The sequence below is a fragment of the Podarcis filfolensis genome (genome assembly GCF_964270895.1).
Source record: "Podarcis filfolensis genome assembly, chromosome: 10".
In the NCBI taxonomy this organism is placed as follows: domain Eukaryota; kingdom Metazoa; phylum Chordata; class Lepidosauria; order Squamata; family Lacertidae; genus Podarcis; species Podarcis filfolensis.
The window spans coordinates 8,543,834-8,561,054 of record NC_139612.1 but is presented as its reverse complement, the minus strand read 5'-3'; the positions used below and the strand labels follow the sequence as shown (position 1 = coordinate 8,561,054).

The 17,221-nt window shown below is 43.2% G+C and overlaps 1 protein-coding gene across 2 annotated transcripts in view; it reads right to left on the bottom strand.

Moving 5' to 3' along the window:
- Positions 1-17,221, bottom strand: part of ABCD2 (ATP binding cassette subfamily D member 2) — a 73,629-nt gene that overhangs the window by 14,384 nt on the left and 42,024 nt on the right. For both annotated transcript variants that reach the window (XM_083575139.1, XM_083575138.1), the window contains exons 4-6: positions 16,958-17,126; positions 13,651-13,745; positions 7,278-7,423 (exon numbers count right to left, since the gene is read on the bottom strand). In XM_083575139.1, the coding sequence (XP_083431265.1) occupies positions 7,278-7,423; positions 13,651-13,745; positions 16,958-17,126 (410 nt within the window). The remainder of the gene's footprint in view (positions 1-7,277; positions 7,424-13,650; positions 13,746-16,957; positions 17,127-17,221) is intronic.

Below are 17,221 nucleotides of genomic sequence, written 5' to 3'. Positions count from 1 at the left end.
CCGACTCTGGGGCTGCGGAGCTCATCTTGCTTTACTGGCCAAGAGAGCCGGCGTACAGCTTCCGGGTCATGTGGCCAGCATGACTAAGCTGCTTCTGGCAAACCAGAGCAGCGCATGGAAACGCCATTTACCTTCCCACCGGAGCGGTACCTATTTATCTACTTGCACTTTGATGTGCTTTTGAACTGCTAAGTTGGCAGGAGCAGGGACCGAGCAACGGGAGCTCACTCCGTTGCGGGGATTTGAACCGCCGACCTTCTGATCGGCAAGTCTTAGGCTCTGTGGTTTAACCCACAGCGCCACCCGCATCCCTCACATGAGAGCTAGTACTGGTGGCAATTTCTTAAGGCCTCTGGACTGATTTTATTCTGTTGTTCCTGGGAGAACCGTCTCTCCAAAGCTTAGGAATTAGGCTAATATGGGTACTGGGCTGACACAGCAGTCTTTCAAAACCTGCATCTTACAGATGTGCAATGAACATTTGCTGGAATTCTCAAGGCTAATGGATAGGAAAAAAAGATCTATAGAAAAAATGATCTACAGAACACAACGGAAGGCTTTTACAGAACATAAACACTAAGGGCGTATCTTATAGCGAAGACTTCGGTGGGTTAAATAACCATTCCCCATCTCCTGGGAACCTTGGGAACTGTAGTTCTGCAAGGGGGTCTTTAACCAAGAATCCTCAACACCTTTAACAAACTGCAATTCTGATGCTGCATTGTAAATTTGTACTATGGACAGCCTCAATGGTTTTTATGTATGTGACTACAGCGGCAAGGATTCTCTATGAACCAAAATGGAAGACGTGAACACCCTCAAGGGAAGAATGGTTGATAAAAATCTTGTAATATGCAGAGATGGCATATTACAAAAGTGACAGCAGTGATAAAACATACAACTTTAGAATCTTTTAAAGAAGACTGGCAACCCTTTCTGGTCTATAGAAAAAGTTATTTCCCATATGCGAAGACCACAGTGGGGTCTGAAGTATAAGAAAATAGCAGAACATATTAGGAAACATGTTAGAGAGGATGAAATTAGATGACGGAACTTTAAAACGCAATTATATGTAAAGGTAAAGGGACCCCTGACCGTTAGGTCCAGTCGCAGACGACTCTGGGGTTGCAGCGCTCATCTTGCTTTATTGGCCGAGGGAGCCGGCGTACAGCTTCCGGGACATGTGGCCAGCATGACTAAGCCGCTTCTGGCGAACCAGAGCAGTGCATGGATATGCTGTTTACCTTGCCGCTGGAGTGGTACCTATTTATCTACTTGCACTTTGACGTGCTTTCAAACTGCTAGGTTGGCAGAAGCTGGGACTGAGCAACAGGAGCTCACCCTGTTGCGGGGATTCAAACCGCCGACCTTCTAATTGGCAAGCCCTAGGCTCTGTGGTTTAACCCACAGCGCCACCCGCGTCCCTAATTGTATGTAACTTGGGATATAAACATCGATGTTGGGCGAGAAGGAAGTCACTAGTTCTGTTGAATTGAAATATGATTGTTGAGTATCAAATGTAACTTTCTATATGGAATAAAGAATAAAATATTTATTGTAATAAAATAAAATAAAAAATAAAATAAATAAAATAAAATAAAATAAAAATGTACCGTAGATTTGCCCTGTTGGAAGTTAAGTTCTGTTATATACATCTGCCCATCATGACGATGGATGTGGAGGAACTGCTAAAATATACACGTCTGGTGGGATGTCTAACGGAGAGCATCTTCTTTCTATAGCATTCTCCCACTCCATTGAAATAAGTTCAAGGGTGTTTTAGGGCAAGCTGCAGTTTCCACAACTCTCTCCAGATATAAATAATTGATTTGAGCCCAAAATAGCCAACCGTAAGCTTTCCTCTCCAGTATCCAAGAGCGCCTGCTAAATATTTCAAGGAGCTCAATTACCAAGCCTGAGCATAATTACCTTACACCCGCTAACATAGTTTACGGGGCACGGATCATAGAGCTTTCCCAGCACGATGCGTAATTAGAAGCTGCTGTCACAGGCAGAAATATATTACTGCACAATAAACAACCGAACCGCAGAAAGAGCACAAATCCTTAATCTGGAAAGGAAGCCGTGCGATTGAATGATCAGCCAGGTTAAGCAACGCTCCTTGATTTCATGAAATTTTTATCGGCTCCCTTGCAGCCGCGCAAATCAGAAACTGCCTCCGTCAAGGATTCAGAACCACTGGGGAGACGCAGCAGGGAGCTGGCTGTCAATCACGATAAAGTCAGTGCTGTGGAATCTCAAGCAGCTGTCGGGACATTTCCTGCCCTTTATGACGCTTCCTTTGTAAGGCTCAGGTGCCAAATGGAGGAGCCGTAGAGTTGGGGAAAAGATTACCAGAACACATGGCCTGAACGTAATGCGTGGCCGTGACATCAGCAAGTAAAAAAGGCGGTCAACTTTCTTGTTACATCACCACTAGGGAGCACACTGGTGAACAGCTGCTGCTGACATGATCGTTTTTGCTATTATTATTTACATACAAGCCAGTAAGAAGTATTTGAACAACTGCCACCCTAACAAATAGATGTCAGTATCTGTTTCAAGCTGGGGGGCACACTGGGAAAACTGGCCAAATCTATAGTAAGACAGAAGCACTTACCGTGTTGGCCTGAATATAAGCCTCACTTTTCCCCCAAATTCCGACCGTGAAAAGTTAAAGTGGGGCTTAAATTCGTGACCTTACAAAAATGGGCTTTTATGATATTGCAGCTGAAACAGATATACAGTAAAACGGAATGGGTGTGAGCGCCTGCAGAAATTTAAGAGAGTGGCTTATATTCAGGTATTGTCTTTTTTTATTCCCCCCCCCCCCTGAATATTAAAGGTGCGGCTTATATTCGAGCCAATACGGTATGTGAAACCATTCTAAACTACATGCAGAACTGAGATGGGATAGGTTGACATGGCAAAACTATGCAAATATCTGCAACCAAAGGCCTACAAAAAGAAGGTGGGAAAGAAGCACCACGTTCCTAAGATATGGCGACCGGGGAAAAAGTATTCAGTGGGCAGATGCAAGACATGTAGATTTTTGAAATGGGGTGTGGGTAGCTGAATCAGTTTACAGTGGTAGCTCTGGATGCGAACGGGATCCATTCCGGAGCCCCGTTCACATCCTGAAGCGAACGCAACCCGTGTCTGCGCGTGCTGCGATTCGCCGCTTCCGCACATGCGCGTGACATCATTTTGAGCGTCTGCGCCTGCGCAAGTGGCAAAACCCGGAAGTAATGCGTTCCATTACTTCCGGGTCACTGCGAAGCGCAACCCAAAAATGCTCAACCTGAAGCTACTTCAACCCGAGGCATGACTGTATAGTGACTGTATAGTTATGTTTCCTGCTAAGCATTGTTGTTTAGTCGTTTAGTTGTGTCCGACTCTTCATGACCCCATGGACCAGAGCACGCCAGGCACTCCTGTCTTCCACTGCCTCCTTCAGTTTGGTCAAACTCATGCTGGTAGCTTCGAGAACACTGTCCAACCATCTCGCCCTCTGTCTGGATGTGCCCTCCATCTTTCCCAACATCAGGGTCTTTTCCAGGGAGTCTTCTCTTCTCATGAGGTGGCCAAAGTATTGGAGCCTCAGCTTCACGATCTGTCCTTCCAGTGAGCACTCAGGGCTGATTTCCTTCAGAATGGATAGGTTTGATCTTCTTGCAGTCCATGGGACTCTCAAGAGTCTCCTCCAGAACCATAATTCAAAAGCATCAATTCAGCCTTCTTTATGGTCCAGCTCTCACTTCCATACATCACTACTGGGAAAACCATAGCTTTAACTATACGAACCTTTGTTGGCAAGGTGATGTCTCTGCTTTTTAAGGTGCTGCTAAGCATATGAAGACAGAATTCAGAGTCAGGGAACTCTTAAGAAAGGGCTGTGCATAAAGAATTGAAATATTCTACTGCACCATACAACCCAGTAGGGAGGAATGGTTAAAGCGGGGGGCACCCATCAGGCCCAGGGTCAGTGAAGATGGAAGCTAGGTTCAAAAAGCTCTGGGGTGTGTGTGTGTCATATTGCTAGCTCTGGGTCTGAGTACTGGATACTCAAATCTGCAATCCATCCAGGAAGCTCCTTGGGCCAGTGATCCTATCACAGCTTAACCTACCACACTGGGCTGATCTTGATCTATAACGTGGGGAGGGGAAGGACCCTGAACCCCCCGCTTGAGCTTCTTGAAGAACAGCAGAAGCAGATGGGAAGAGAGGAGTTCAGGGATATTTAAAAATAATAATTTTATTAAGCTGCGTGTTCTTGATTCTCAATTCCATCCTTTTACGTGGTTTTGTATGGTTTGTGGCATTTTATGCATTGTGACTCGACGTTGTTTTTATCAATTGTAGTTTAGTAATTCTTTATTGTAATTGACAAGTGTAAGCTGTTTAAAATTAAATGTCAGCAAATAATACTGTTTACTATTAGAGTCTAATGGATTGTTGAATCTTGCTTTATTTGATATAAGTTGTTTATTTTAAAGTTACTGTTAGTTTTTTGTATTGGGTCAGACTGTTGTTATTAATGTTTGATGCTTTATTATGCTTTTATATATGTTGGAAGCCGTCCAGAGTTGCCCAGCCAGATGGGCGGGGTATAAAATTATTATTATTATTATTATTAGATAAGCTGGTGAATGTAATAAGTAATAGCAAGAAGTATTAAAATAATCTGCAATACCAATTTAATGAAGAAAGCAAAATTATGCACAAAATGTTTGCTTTGGATGTAATCTACATAGTTTACATTATTTTTAAAAAAAGGTTTTAAAAAAGTTATTACGTGACATTTTTTCACACACCTTAATGCGCAAGTGTAAATATGTGTTCCTTAACTTTGACCAAATCCTCCGTCATTCAAAACCTCCCAGGCAAGGGGCATTATAAATATCAACTTTGACGTTGTGCAAAGTATTTTAGGAAATATAATCCCTGTCTGGGATTTCTCTAACTCTAAGCCCTGGTTCTAATTAGCAGACGGCCAGAATGCCTGGGACGCTAGGGGAGAAAATGACAGTTAATCTCTAAAGCTAATATTCCCTCCTGGAGACTTGCCAGGTTCCTCCTATACATTTTATAATGGTAAATTGTATTGTCACATTTCTGGGCCGTATCTCATGCTATATCAGTAGGCACAATGATACAAAAACCATTTCTGAGGCTGTCTGTGTATTCACTTATAAATGGAGAGTTCTTACAGACGAAGGCAAGCAAAATTCTCAATTAAACCATATGGAATCAAGACAATCCCCGTCTGGGCAGATTCAGCTAGGGCTACATTTAATTAGGAAGGAAACACAGCATGTTGCCTTAAAGGGCTACTCTACTAATTCAGAGAAATCCAATACAAATAGTGGCATTTGCAAACTGCGCTGAGTAAGATTCAAGCAGACAATGGCTGCAATGTCTCCTTCATTATTGACTTTCGGGAGAAGTTTAAAAACATTCCTGTTTACCCAGGCATTTGATGGCTAAAAGATACAGGTCAGGACAACTTGAAACCAGTAAGCTTTTAGATATTCTATTTTTTTAAATGTTCTTAGGTGGGTTCAAAATGTTTTAAATAGCTTTTTGTTACATTTTAAAATGTATTGTTTTGACTTTTTTATGTTGGCTGCCCTGGGCTACTTTGGAAAGAAGGATGGCATAAATAATGACATAAATCCATAGATGTTTTCCTGCACATGCCCAGTTGTGGTGAGGCCTCGGCCCTTCAGATGTCGCTGAACTACAACTCCCATCACTCCTGGCCACTGGCCACACTTGTTGGGGCTGGTGGGAGTTGCAGTTAGCAGCATCTGAAGGTCCAAAAGTTCCTCACACACCACCAGAAGCCCCTTTCCCTTGAAAGATACTCACACAGAAAAGCCCTCTGGTGGTTTAAGCTTATTGTCCCCACTTCAGTTGAGAGTTATTTATGGCTGAATCTCACGGAAAGCAGCAATACCACCTCTTCCATTGCTTTCAGCAGCTAGGTAAGAGCTAATGTGCTTTTCATGTTAGGAGTGGGCAGTTTTTAATCAAGCTATTATTGCACAAGATCCAAACGTCATTAAAAGTCCCACTTGCTTTTTTTCAAGACAGAGCAATATTCTATTATTGGACCACCCTAATTACTCTTCAAATTGGTGCTTCCCTGTGTCTGTATTTGGTGATGAGTAAGTCCCCTCTGTTCCTATATCCTCCCACCTACCACGCCAGTGTGAAAATTTCAATAATCCTCCTTTTGATCTTTCCTGTTTACAGGTTAAGAAGCATCCCTAGTGTCACTCTAGTGGAAGCTAGTGTAGCCTTTTGAGAAGTCTGTCAACAATTGTTGACTATGGCCTTTCTCTCATTTTTCTAAAATCAATACCTGCCCCCCGCCCCAATCCAAGAAATCAAAGAAGCCCAGCTGACACTCGTAGACCTCTGATAATCTTATATTGGTTAATTGTTTTTAAGTGTTTTGTTCCTTTGAGTTGCCTTGAGCACTATATGTTCAAAAAGCAGGAAACACTTACTGTATTTTTTGCACCATAACACTCACTTTTTTCCTCCTAGAAAGTAAGGGGAAATGTCTGTGCGTGTTATGGAGGGAATGCCTACGGATGGCGGGGGGATCTGCTGCAGTCATGAGCAGAGGATCCATGGTTCCCCTTCCTTCCCTCCTCCGTGGCTCGCTTTGAAACAGCAAAGCGGGAGAAGAGCTGCTGAGTGGGGAGGAGAGAGGGACAGAGAGCCTGCTTCTTTAAAGGAGCAAAGCGGGAGAGGAGAGGAGCCTTCTCCCTTTATACACCTCTTCTTCATTATTAGCAGCATACTTCTCCACCCACCCCACGTGTGCTCCTTGTCCCTTGAGTGCTTTTCCTCCCCTCCCCACTTAAAACATGGTTACAAAGCACGGATCCACATGGATCCTCAGGATTTTTGCACTGGGTCACCCCAAATTCACCATCAGATCACATAGCATGTCCATGGCTACATCTTGCACCAAAAAAATCATACACCCACTGTTGCCTGGGCCGCAGTGGTGCAAAAACGTGGTTACAAAGCATGGATCCTCAGGATTTTTGCATTGGGCTACTCCAAACTCACTGTCAGATCACATGTCTGTGGCCACAGCATGAACCACAAAAATCATACATCCACTGTTTCGTTTAGAATATTTTTTTTCTTGTTTTCCTCCTCTAAAAACTACATGCGTGTTATGGTCGGGTGCGTGTTATAGAGCGAAAAATACGGTATATTGTTTTGCGAAAACAGATACCAGTAAAATCACAAACCTCTGAGGAATGTAGAACATATGCTGAGGAGGTGGTTTGTAAAGAACTCCTTCATAGACAGGCCACAAACCACTTAGAATCCTGAAGAGAGAACTCTTCCCACATCCATTAGGTCCAGTGATTAGAAGATGCATACCTTCTTCCACCTACAAGTTATGAGAAACACAATAACGTTTGAGAAGGCAATTATTTCCACCAACAAGCTAACACAGGACTGACTTGGATGCAACATTAACCAAAGCTTAGAGTTATGACAATGCGTCTCAACAAACTGTGGTTTTCTGTCTGAACTTCAAACTACAGCTTAGGAAGTAGGCTTGTTTCAAGCAACCATAGTTATGACAAACCACAGTTTAGGGTTTAGGCAACATGCTAAACTGTGGTTAATCTAACATGGAAGCGGAAGCTTCCCATCTCTTTCTTGTTGCTGCGGCAAAGAGGCGAGGCGGGAGGGCGATGCAAACTGGAATGTTAAACCACAGTTTAGCATTAAAGAGTGTTTTTTATGCACATGATTCTCAGCGATCCACACAATTGACCTTTTTAATATTATGTTTGGGGGAAACACAGGCGTGAAGAAGAATGCTGCAGTGAGAATTATGCATAAAAAACACTCTTAGACTAGTCTTCTGTGCTCCCACTGTGGCTTGGGCAGGAAAAAAGCAATCGAAACATAAATGTGGAGCCCCATTTAGCATAACCAAGAACAGTGGCTTCATATATATATAGTTCATAGCTTGTGTTTTATTCCTGTGTGCTTCCTCTATTGGCTATAAACTAACTGCAGTTTATTTTTTACTAAGTAGGAACATTTGGCTTCTGCGAAAATAGGTGTGTGAAAAACACGCCCATGCAACATGTGCCATAATCAACGAGAGTCCCAATATTTCTTGGACTGGGCCTACAGTTTTAGGACAAAACCTTTCCTCGGGTGACTTGACCACACTAAGGTCAAAATCGTAACATTTGCTTTCCACAGTGTGTTGAGTTTTGCGGTTTTTATGCAGTGAGATTAATATGGGAAATCTAGGATCTCATTCTTTGTCAGCAATTTGTCTTTAGTGAAAATGCATCTGCTTATATTTAGATCTAAATGAATATCAGAGCGGGGGAAGTAAAGCTATATATAAACATGGAAATTTTTCGCCAGAATTTTTACCCCATCTGCACTTAGAAAGTGTCTCTTTTTAAAGAGACCGTGTATAGTTACAACAATCATAAACGTTATAGTGCTAATAAAGTATGAGACACCCCCTTTCCCCAAAAAAACTAATTACACACACACACACACACAGAGAGAGAGAGAAGTGGGAACTGATACCCTATGCCACAATCTCATACCATTGTGTGTAAAACATTATCATTGTGTGGTACTGCCAATTGCTTGGGTTATTCCCACCTGATCTATATTCCCCTACTGCCAAATGAGGAATAGCGCAGTCAGTAGAGCAAGAGACTCTTAATCTCAGGGTTGTGGGTTCCAGCCCCACATTGGCTGAAAGATTCCTGTATTGCCAAGGGGTTGGGCTGGTGGATCCTTGTGGTCCTTTCCAACTCTGCAATTCCACAAATCTATGATTCCAAGGGAAGTGCTGATCAGGTGAGAAAGACCCACACAATCAGCCCTGGCCACATGGTTGCAATATTAGCACACATTCCCTACTGGGAATTCCCCACTAAGATGTTCTGTGGGTTCGCCTCTCCCGGTATGCCCCACGGAGAGCCTCAAGGTCCATAAATAGCAACACCCTAGTGGTCCCGGGCCCTAAGGAAGTTAGATTAGCCTCAACCAGGGCCAGGGCCTTTTCAACACTGGCTCCAGCCTGGTGGAACGCTCTGCCTCATGAGACCAGGGCCCTGCGGGATCTGATTTCTTTCCGCAGGGCCTGTAAGACAGAGTTGTTCCGCCTGGCCTTTGGCTTGGAGCCAATTTGATTCCCTCCCTCCCTCTCTTTCTTTTTTCTTTTCCTTTCTCCTCCTGCGATGAGGCTACATTTTAATATTTTAATGTTTCAATATTTTAATGTTGTATTTTAATTTTGTATTTAAGTTGTATTCATTCAACTTATTTTTATTATTGCTTGTTAGCCGCCCTGAGCCCGGCCTTGGCTGGGGAGGGCGGGGTATAAATAAAAATTATTATTATTAGTAGTAGTAGTACTGAAAGTTCTAGGAATAAAGATGTACCTAGTAATTCGCCAGGTATAAAGCACCGTATTTTTCGCTCTATAAGACGCACTTTCCCCCTCCTAAAAAGTAAGGGGAAATGTATGTGCGTCTTATGGAGCGAATGCAGGCTGCGCAGCAATCTGAGAAGCCAGAAGAGCAAGAGGGATCAGTGCGCACCGATCCCTCTTGCTCTTCTGGCTTCAGGGATAGCCACCCAAAGCCTCTTGAGAGCAGCAGGAGCACTCCTCCCTCTTCCCTTAAGAGGCTTTGCACTGCTTTCTTGTTTCTTGTTTTCCTCCTCTAAAAACTAGATGCGTCTTATTGAGCGAAAAATACGGTATTGCTGGCTCACGGCACCTACATGATCAGCTCTCGGCCAATTAATGTGGCTGAAAAAGTTTATCACATTAGTGGGCCAACAGCTGATTTGGATATGAAGTCATGCAATGCTATCCACTTGGTGAAGTAATGGGTTCATCATCATCATCATCATCATCATCATCATTATTATCATCATCACATATGACTCACCCCCCCACCCCATGAGGAAGTAGCGTGGAACAATGATATCACATGGATCTATGCATATGTAGGGAGAGAGGTTATATGCTTCTATTCTTAACTGTGGAGGAAGCCCCTAAAAGGATCCTCTAGGAAAGATTATGGGCTATCTGGAAAATCACATAGTCCAATTCCATTGCTGATACTCTGCCATTTATGGTGTCCTCTGCTCAGGTGGGTCCTGTTTCATCTCAGCGGATGGAACTGCAGAACACGCAGAAATTAACGCATGCAGATGATGTATTAAAATGAATGGGAAAGCCAGAAAAACTCTTGGGTACATATCTGTGTTGAAGCACTTATGTGTCAGGATCAGGAAACAGTATCAAGAACACAGAAGCACAAAGATAAATTCCCTCCCTTACTGATCATGTCCTAATTTAACTATTTTTTTTTAGATTCTGCTCTGAAGTTTGCAATTCTGTAGCCTGCACATTTGCTTAGTTCCTTAAAACTCAAGGTCCGTTTGAGAGCTTCGGCTGGAAATGAGCCATCCTTTAAATCCTGAAGGCTCCTACCGACTTTTAAAAGGAACAGGATCAGTTTACTGATATACAATCCTTGTTTACAGACTGCAAAAAGACAGATCGTGAATCTCAGGGTCCAGCCTCTTTGGATGCACTATGCTATTAACCAGGGGTCACTAACCTAAAGCCCGGGGCCGGATCCGGCCCAATCGCCTTCTCAATCCGGCCCACGGACAGTCCGGGAATCAGCGTGTTTTTACAGGAGTAGAATGTGTGCTTTTATTTAAAATGCATCTCTGGGTTATTTGTGGGGCATGCCTGGTGATTTTACATGAGTAGAATAAAGTAAAGGTAAAGGGACCCCTGACCATTAGGTCCAGTCGTGACCGACTCTGGGGCTGCAGCGCTCATCTCCCTTTATTGGCCGAGGGAACCGGCATTTGTCCGCAGACAGCTTCCGGGTCATGTGGCCAGCATGACTAAGCCACTTCTGGCAAACCAGAGCAGCGCACAGAAACGCCGTTTACCTTCCCACCAGAGCGGTACCCATTTATCTACTTGCACTTTGATGTGGTTTCAAACTGCTAGGTTGGCAGGAGCAGGGACCGAGCAATGGGAGCTCACCCTGTCACAGGGATTCGAACCGCCGACCTTCTGATCGACAAGTCCTAGGCTCAGTGGTTTAACCCACAGCGCCACCGGTGTCCCATGAGTAGATTATGTGCTTTTATTTAAAATGCATCTCTGGGTTATTTGTGGGGCATAGGAATTTGTTCATTTCCCCCCCCTTCAAAATATAGTCTGGCCCCCCACATGGTCTGAGGGACGGTAGACCGGCCCACGGCTAAAAAAGGTTGCTGACCCCTGCTATTAACACTTTTGGTGAAGTGAGAATTTCAGAACACATTTCTTCTCCCACAGTATATGGGGGAAATACCCCATAGTGTTTTGTTTTTTGCAATTACTGAGTAAAGTACAGGCTGATACCTTGCCTTATGTAGAATCTGGCCACTTGCCTTCTAGGTAGTGGCTCCCACCCTGTGGAACGCCCTCCCATCAGATGTCAAGGTGATAAGTAACCATACAACCTTTAGAAGACATCTGAAGGGGGAAGTTTCACCTGTATGGGGAAGTTTCAAATGTTTAATGTTTTATTACGTTTTTATATATGTTGGAAGCCGCTGCCAAAATGGCTGGGGCAACTCAATCAGATGGGCAGGGTACAAATAAATAATGATGATGATGATGATGATGATGATGATGATAATAATAATAATAATAATAATAATAATAATAATTCTCAATAAAGGTGTCTGGATGAAAGCGAAGAAAAACTAACTTCTTACTGTAAAGCTAAGTGAAGGGGTCACATCCACATCTGGCACACCCACACGCCCACCTGAATCCTGGGAACTCTAGTTCACCCCTCAACAGAGCTACAATTCCCAGAATGAACAATCCTTCCACAGATTCTTTGGGTAGGTGTGCTAAGAAATAATATATGTATGGAATGCATGCTATCAACCAGCCCAGAAGGATGGGATAGATTAAAGAAGTATACACAAGCTAGTTAAAATTCATTTCAGTAACTAAAGAAACAAAACAAAAAGCAAACCCAGTAGGTTCTGTTAATACTTCCATCCTGCTATCAAGCATGCATTCCCATCTTCCTGGCCCTCAGCATCACGGATTCTGAAGTCTTAAGGCTGTCTCAGCAGTAGGGCACTCACCCAACTTTAATACCCTTTTCTTGACTTGATAATGTTTTTAAGGCAAGAAGCAGCACTACTTGTCTACTTAGGAAGCAAAGATAGGACATCTAACGGTAGCAATGGAACCCAAGAGTAGCCCTTAGGTGCTCTGAACGTTCCAGCTGTCATTATTAACCTGGAAATGGCATGATAATGCAAAAAGGCCATCCTCACTGTCTAGCCCTCTTTGCACATTCCAGTCCACACATTTAAATCAATGCATTGAGGGTGGCAGGACTGCAGCAACTGGCCTTGTCCTTAAGCTAAGGGCCTGTGTGCCAGTGACCCCATTCCCAATAGTTTAGTCAGTATAGCTGAAATCACCGATTCAACAGCGTCTGAAGGACCTGGAGCAACAGAACAATCTGGCCATTATGAAGAAGCGCTGCCCTTGGTATGCCTCCCCCCCCCTCAGTTTGACTCCCTGGCACCATATTTGTATAAATTAACTATCCCAAAATACAGACGTGCCTTCACATTGGCCAGATTGGATGTGATGCCCTCTGCCGTACTTGAGGGCAGATACCGAAGGATTCCAACTGAGAAGCGACTCTGCCCCTCTGGAAACATGTTCTCCTGTCTTGCCCCCTTTATAAAGACCTGAGGAATGAGATCATCACCCCACTCCTACTTACTATCCCAGGCCGCCCATCTCAGGCCACACTGCTCTTCCTGTTATCAGATCAGAATGATCAGACAACAGCAAAGGTTGCTAGGTTTATCGAGGGTGCAATGAGATTAAGGGCCACTATTTGAACGATGGTCTTGGTCATTTGATGGTCCTTTTTATCCATTGTTGTTGTTTTTTAACTGTATATATTGCTTGTTTTATGTTGCTACGGCCGTTGGCTAATGCAAATAAGGTTTATCTATCTAGTCAGTATAGCACGGCACTCTTAATCTCAGGGTGAGGGGTTTGAGCCCCACATTGGGCAACAGATTTCTGCTTTCCAGGGGGTTGGACTAGATGACCCTTGCTGTCCCTTCCGGCTATATACTTCTATGATCCACTCATTGGGTGGAACAAGAAAAAGGACTGTACTTACACGCGGCCTGTATACATGGCAAGAGCTCCTTACTACAAGTACTGATCCTAGATGTGTAATAGTTTACATGCATGTATAGTCTTTTCTCATGATCTCTGCAATGGACAGGGGCAAAGACCAATAGATGCCTGTTTTCCTCTGCACATTGATTTAATGTGTGGGCCACAGCATGAGAAGGGGAATCCTGTCTCCCTGTTTACTAAAGTCAGAGAAACTGTAAGCATCTGCTTCTAGCGTTGAGTCACTATGTCTGCTTTGCTTGATTCCCCCTCTTTTCTACATTGTTGTCCAATTAATTAACAGAAGGTACGTGAACTTCATGGTGCATTTGTGCTAACTGTGGTGGCCACAGTCAGAAGATTATTGCACATCGTCTTACTTTGAAGTTTAGCCTTGACGCCACCACATCTCCATTTGGGGTAATGATAGGAACGTTTTCACAGATAATTCCATGATCAACATCTATTACTCTTCCTGCAAGTAAAACAAACAAAAAATACAACATGTTAGTGAAGCACACACATGTACAGGAAGACAGACAAAAAGCTGTCAGTCAGTCTTGGGAGGGCTTATTCATGCAACGGACCCCTGACCATTAGGGTCCAGTCGCAAACGACTCTGGGGTTGCGGAGCTCATCTCGCTTTATTGGCAGAGGGAACTGGCATACAGCTTCCGGGTCGTGTGGCCAGCATGACTAAGCCGCTTCTGGTGAACCAGAGCAGCGCACGGAAACACCATTTACCTTCCCACTGGAGCGGTACCTATTTATCTACTTGCACTGATGTGCTTTCGAACTGCTAGGTTGGCAGGAGCAGGGACCGAGCAACAGGAGCTCACCCCGTCGCGGGGATTCGAACCGCCAACCTTCTGATTGGCAAGCCCTAGGCTACAGCACAACTTCTGAACCCACCCTTCTCCTTCCAGGATCTTCTAAGTCTGCAAAGCACTCCTTGGTTTCACCTTCACTTAGCATTAGGGAGAATGAATGGTATTAGGGGTGATTAAACAGCATTAAAGCACACTGCATGGTTATTTCTTTTAAGTCCCAGCAGATGGAGCAGGAACGCTCTTTCCAGCCATTAGCTGGAATACGGTGTTGTGTGTTGGGCCACAGAAAGGTTAGCCTGTCTCCTTTTGGCTGGATGTGAAGGGCACTGCCTTACCTAATGCTAAACAGGAGTCTCACAGCTGCTTCTCTCTGTGAATCTGATCTTAAACATTACACTGAAACCAGCCTCTAGCTTCTGAATTCACTGGTTTAGCATCGTATTTCGATATCCAAAGCACGCTTCGCTACAGATGAGCAGAAACTGTTCAGAAAGTAATAAGAAAGGCAGAGCCATTTGACTTTTTCTTAACTTATATGAATCCACATGTCTAACCTAAATACTGAAACCCTTCTTCATCGCAAGAATGTATCACTGAATGAATGCAATACCTTTTCTCAAAGACTTAAAACTGTTCCAAATAGCTGAAAACTATTCAACTATTGTTCCTAATGTAAAATAAACAATAGATTCATTATAAAGTCTGGCAGCATTTCTCTGAAGATTAACAAGAGTTCAGATATGCTTTTAAATAATCCAGATTTGTAACCAGGGAACGACTAAAGCAGTAGCAGCATACTATAGCCACACTTTTGACAATGTATTTATAGAATGACCTTCCCTAACCCCCATTGTTGTATGCCACTATAATTGTAGATTACAATAAATACAGTAGTGGGCTATATAACTGATTTATTATACACTTTTGATCATTAGAAGTGAAGGAGACATAATGGTATAGGGTAAAATACCTATCTGAGAAGTAGTTAGAAATATCTAAAGTCGAGATTGTCTCCTTTACAGTCTCCATCCTACATAAAAAGGTTGTAATTTTCAACTCATGGACTTTGAAAGAGAGCTGGGAGAACTATCCTCAGAACACAAAACTTAACCAGAAAATGTGGTTACAATTTAGAAAAGTGCACACGATTTGAAACCTCACTGCAGAACCAGAAATTACTTTTCAGTAAGTTCTCTTAAATAACCTCTTAATGAGGGTAAAATAGGAGAGCGCAAAATATGGTCTGAAGCTCAACATCAAAAAAACGAAGATCATGGCCACTGGTCCCATCACCTCCTGGCAAATAGAAGGGGAAGAAATGGAGGCAGTGGGAGATTTTACTTTCTTGGGCTCCATGATCACTGCAGATGGTGACAGCAGTCATGAAATTAAAAGACGCCTGCTTCTTGGGAGAAAAACAATGACAAACCTAGACAGCATCTTAAAAAGCAGAGACATCACCTTGCCAACAAAGGTCCGTATAGTTAAAGCTATGGTTTTCCCAATAGTGATGTGAGAGCTGGACCATAAAGAAGGCTGATCGCCAAAGAATTGATGCTTTTGAATTATGGTGCTGGAGGAGACTCTTGAGAGTCCCATGGACTGCAAGAAGATCAAACCTCTCCATTCTGAAGGAAATCAGCCCTGAGTGCTCACTGGAAGGACAGATCCTGAAGCTGAGGCTCCAATACTTTGGCCACCTCATGAGAAGAGAAGACTCCCTGGAAAAGACCCTGATGTTGGGAAAGATGGAGGGCACAAGGAGAAGGGGACGACAGAGGACGAGATGGTTGGACAGTGTTCTTGAAGCAACAAACATGAGTTTGACCAAACTGCGGGAGGCAGTGGAAGACAGGGGTGCCTGGCGTGCTCTGGTCCATGGGGTCATGAAGAGTCGGACACGACTAAATGACTAAACAACAACAAGTTCTCTTCATTTGAGTAAATCCTCCAATCCTACCCTATTTCACAACATGCTAGGATGCTGTGGAATTCAATACATATTTAAGGCAGCACCTTAAAAGCCATCATTTAACAACCCTGCAAGCAAGATGACCCCCAAAATAATAGGCAGAATGAGGAGCGGTCAAAGATCAGCTGGGGGGGGGGGAGAGTATGCATTGGAAGCAATGAACAAGAAAAGAGTATTTACTAAGGTTTGTTAAAGAGAAGGGAGATAATGGGGAGGGAAGTTTTCTGGATAAGCCAGGAAATAAAATAAGTATTCAATGAAGAGTTACAAAAATTTATTTAGAGAGGGCTACTGGAAGGCAAGCAGCATGGCGTCCCATGAGAAGTAAGAGGCATGTAGAGGAAAGCAGAGAAGGGAGAACTGAATGAAAATATTGGAATTCCATTAGCAGAAGACCTTCATGCAAATTTAGTGATACAATTCCTGGGATTGCATCAAGGTGGAAAAGTGAAAGTGCACTGCCACATTTTTCATTCTATCATGGAGAATACTAAACTAGAATTATCTTCCTGACATACTATGTTTCCATGTGCAGGGGGATTTTGAAGTGGTGGAGTATTCAGGTATGTCACCTTCCATCTGAAATGGTGCAGCCACAGGAACCAGGTACCATGTTGCTTTTATTAATTAATTAATTAATTAATTAATTAATTAAATGCACAGATCAGCCTTTAGCATCTCACAGAAAACAGTTTATAAAAGTCAAGAGTTGGATCTGGAATATGCATAGCTGGGACCAGAAGGTACCAAGATCTATTATTCTAGGCAAAGGAAACGAATTAGGTGGATAGTTTTGTTTAAATAGCTGTCCCAGGGTTTCAGTTTCAAATTGCAAGCTGTTAAAGAGGAATCTTTAAAAAAAATTAAAAATGCATCATTCATTACCCTTGATTTCCAATGGGCCATCGATATGTTGCTCTGTTTTATCTCTTTTCTTATTGTTGCTTTCACATTCTTGAGAAACAGCTGTCCTTTTGTAAATGCCCCTCTTCACTTCATCGAAGACTGAAAACATGTTGTACACACGAGCTGTGTAGCCTGCTAACTCTGTGACCTGCAAAACGATAAACGATTGCAAAGATTAAAAACAGAACTGTGCCAATGAATTATTGTAGCATGTGCTTTTACTCTACCAAGCATACTACCGTG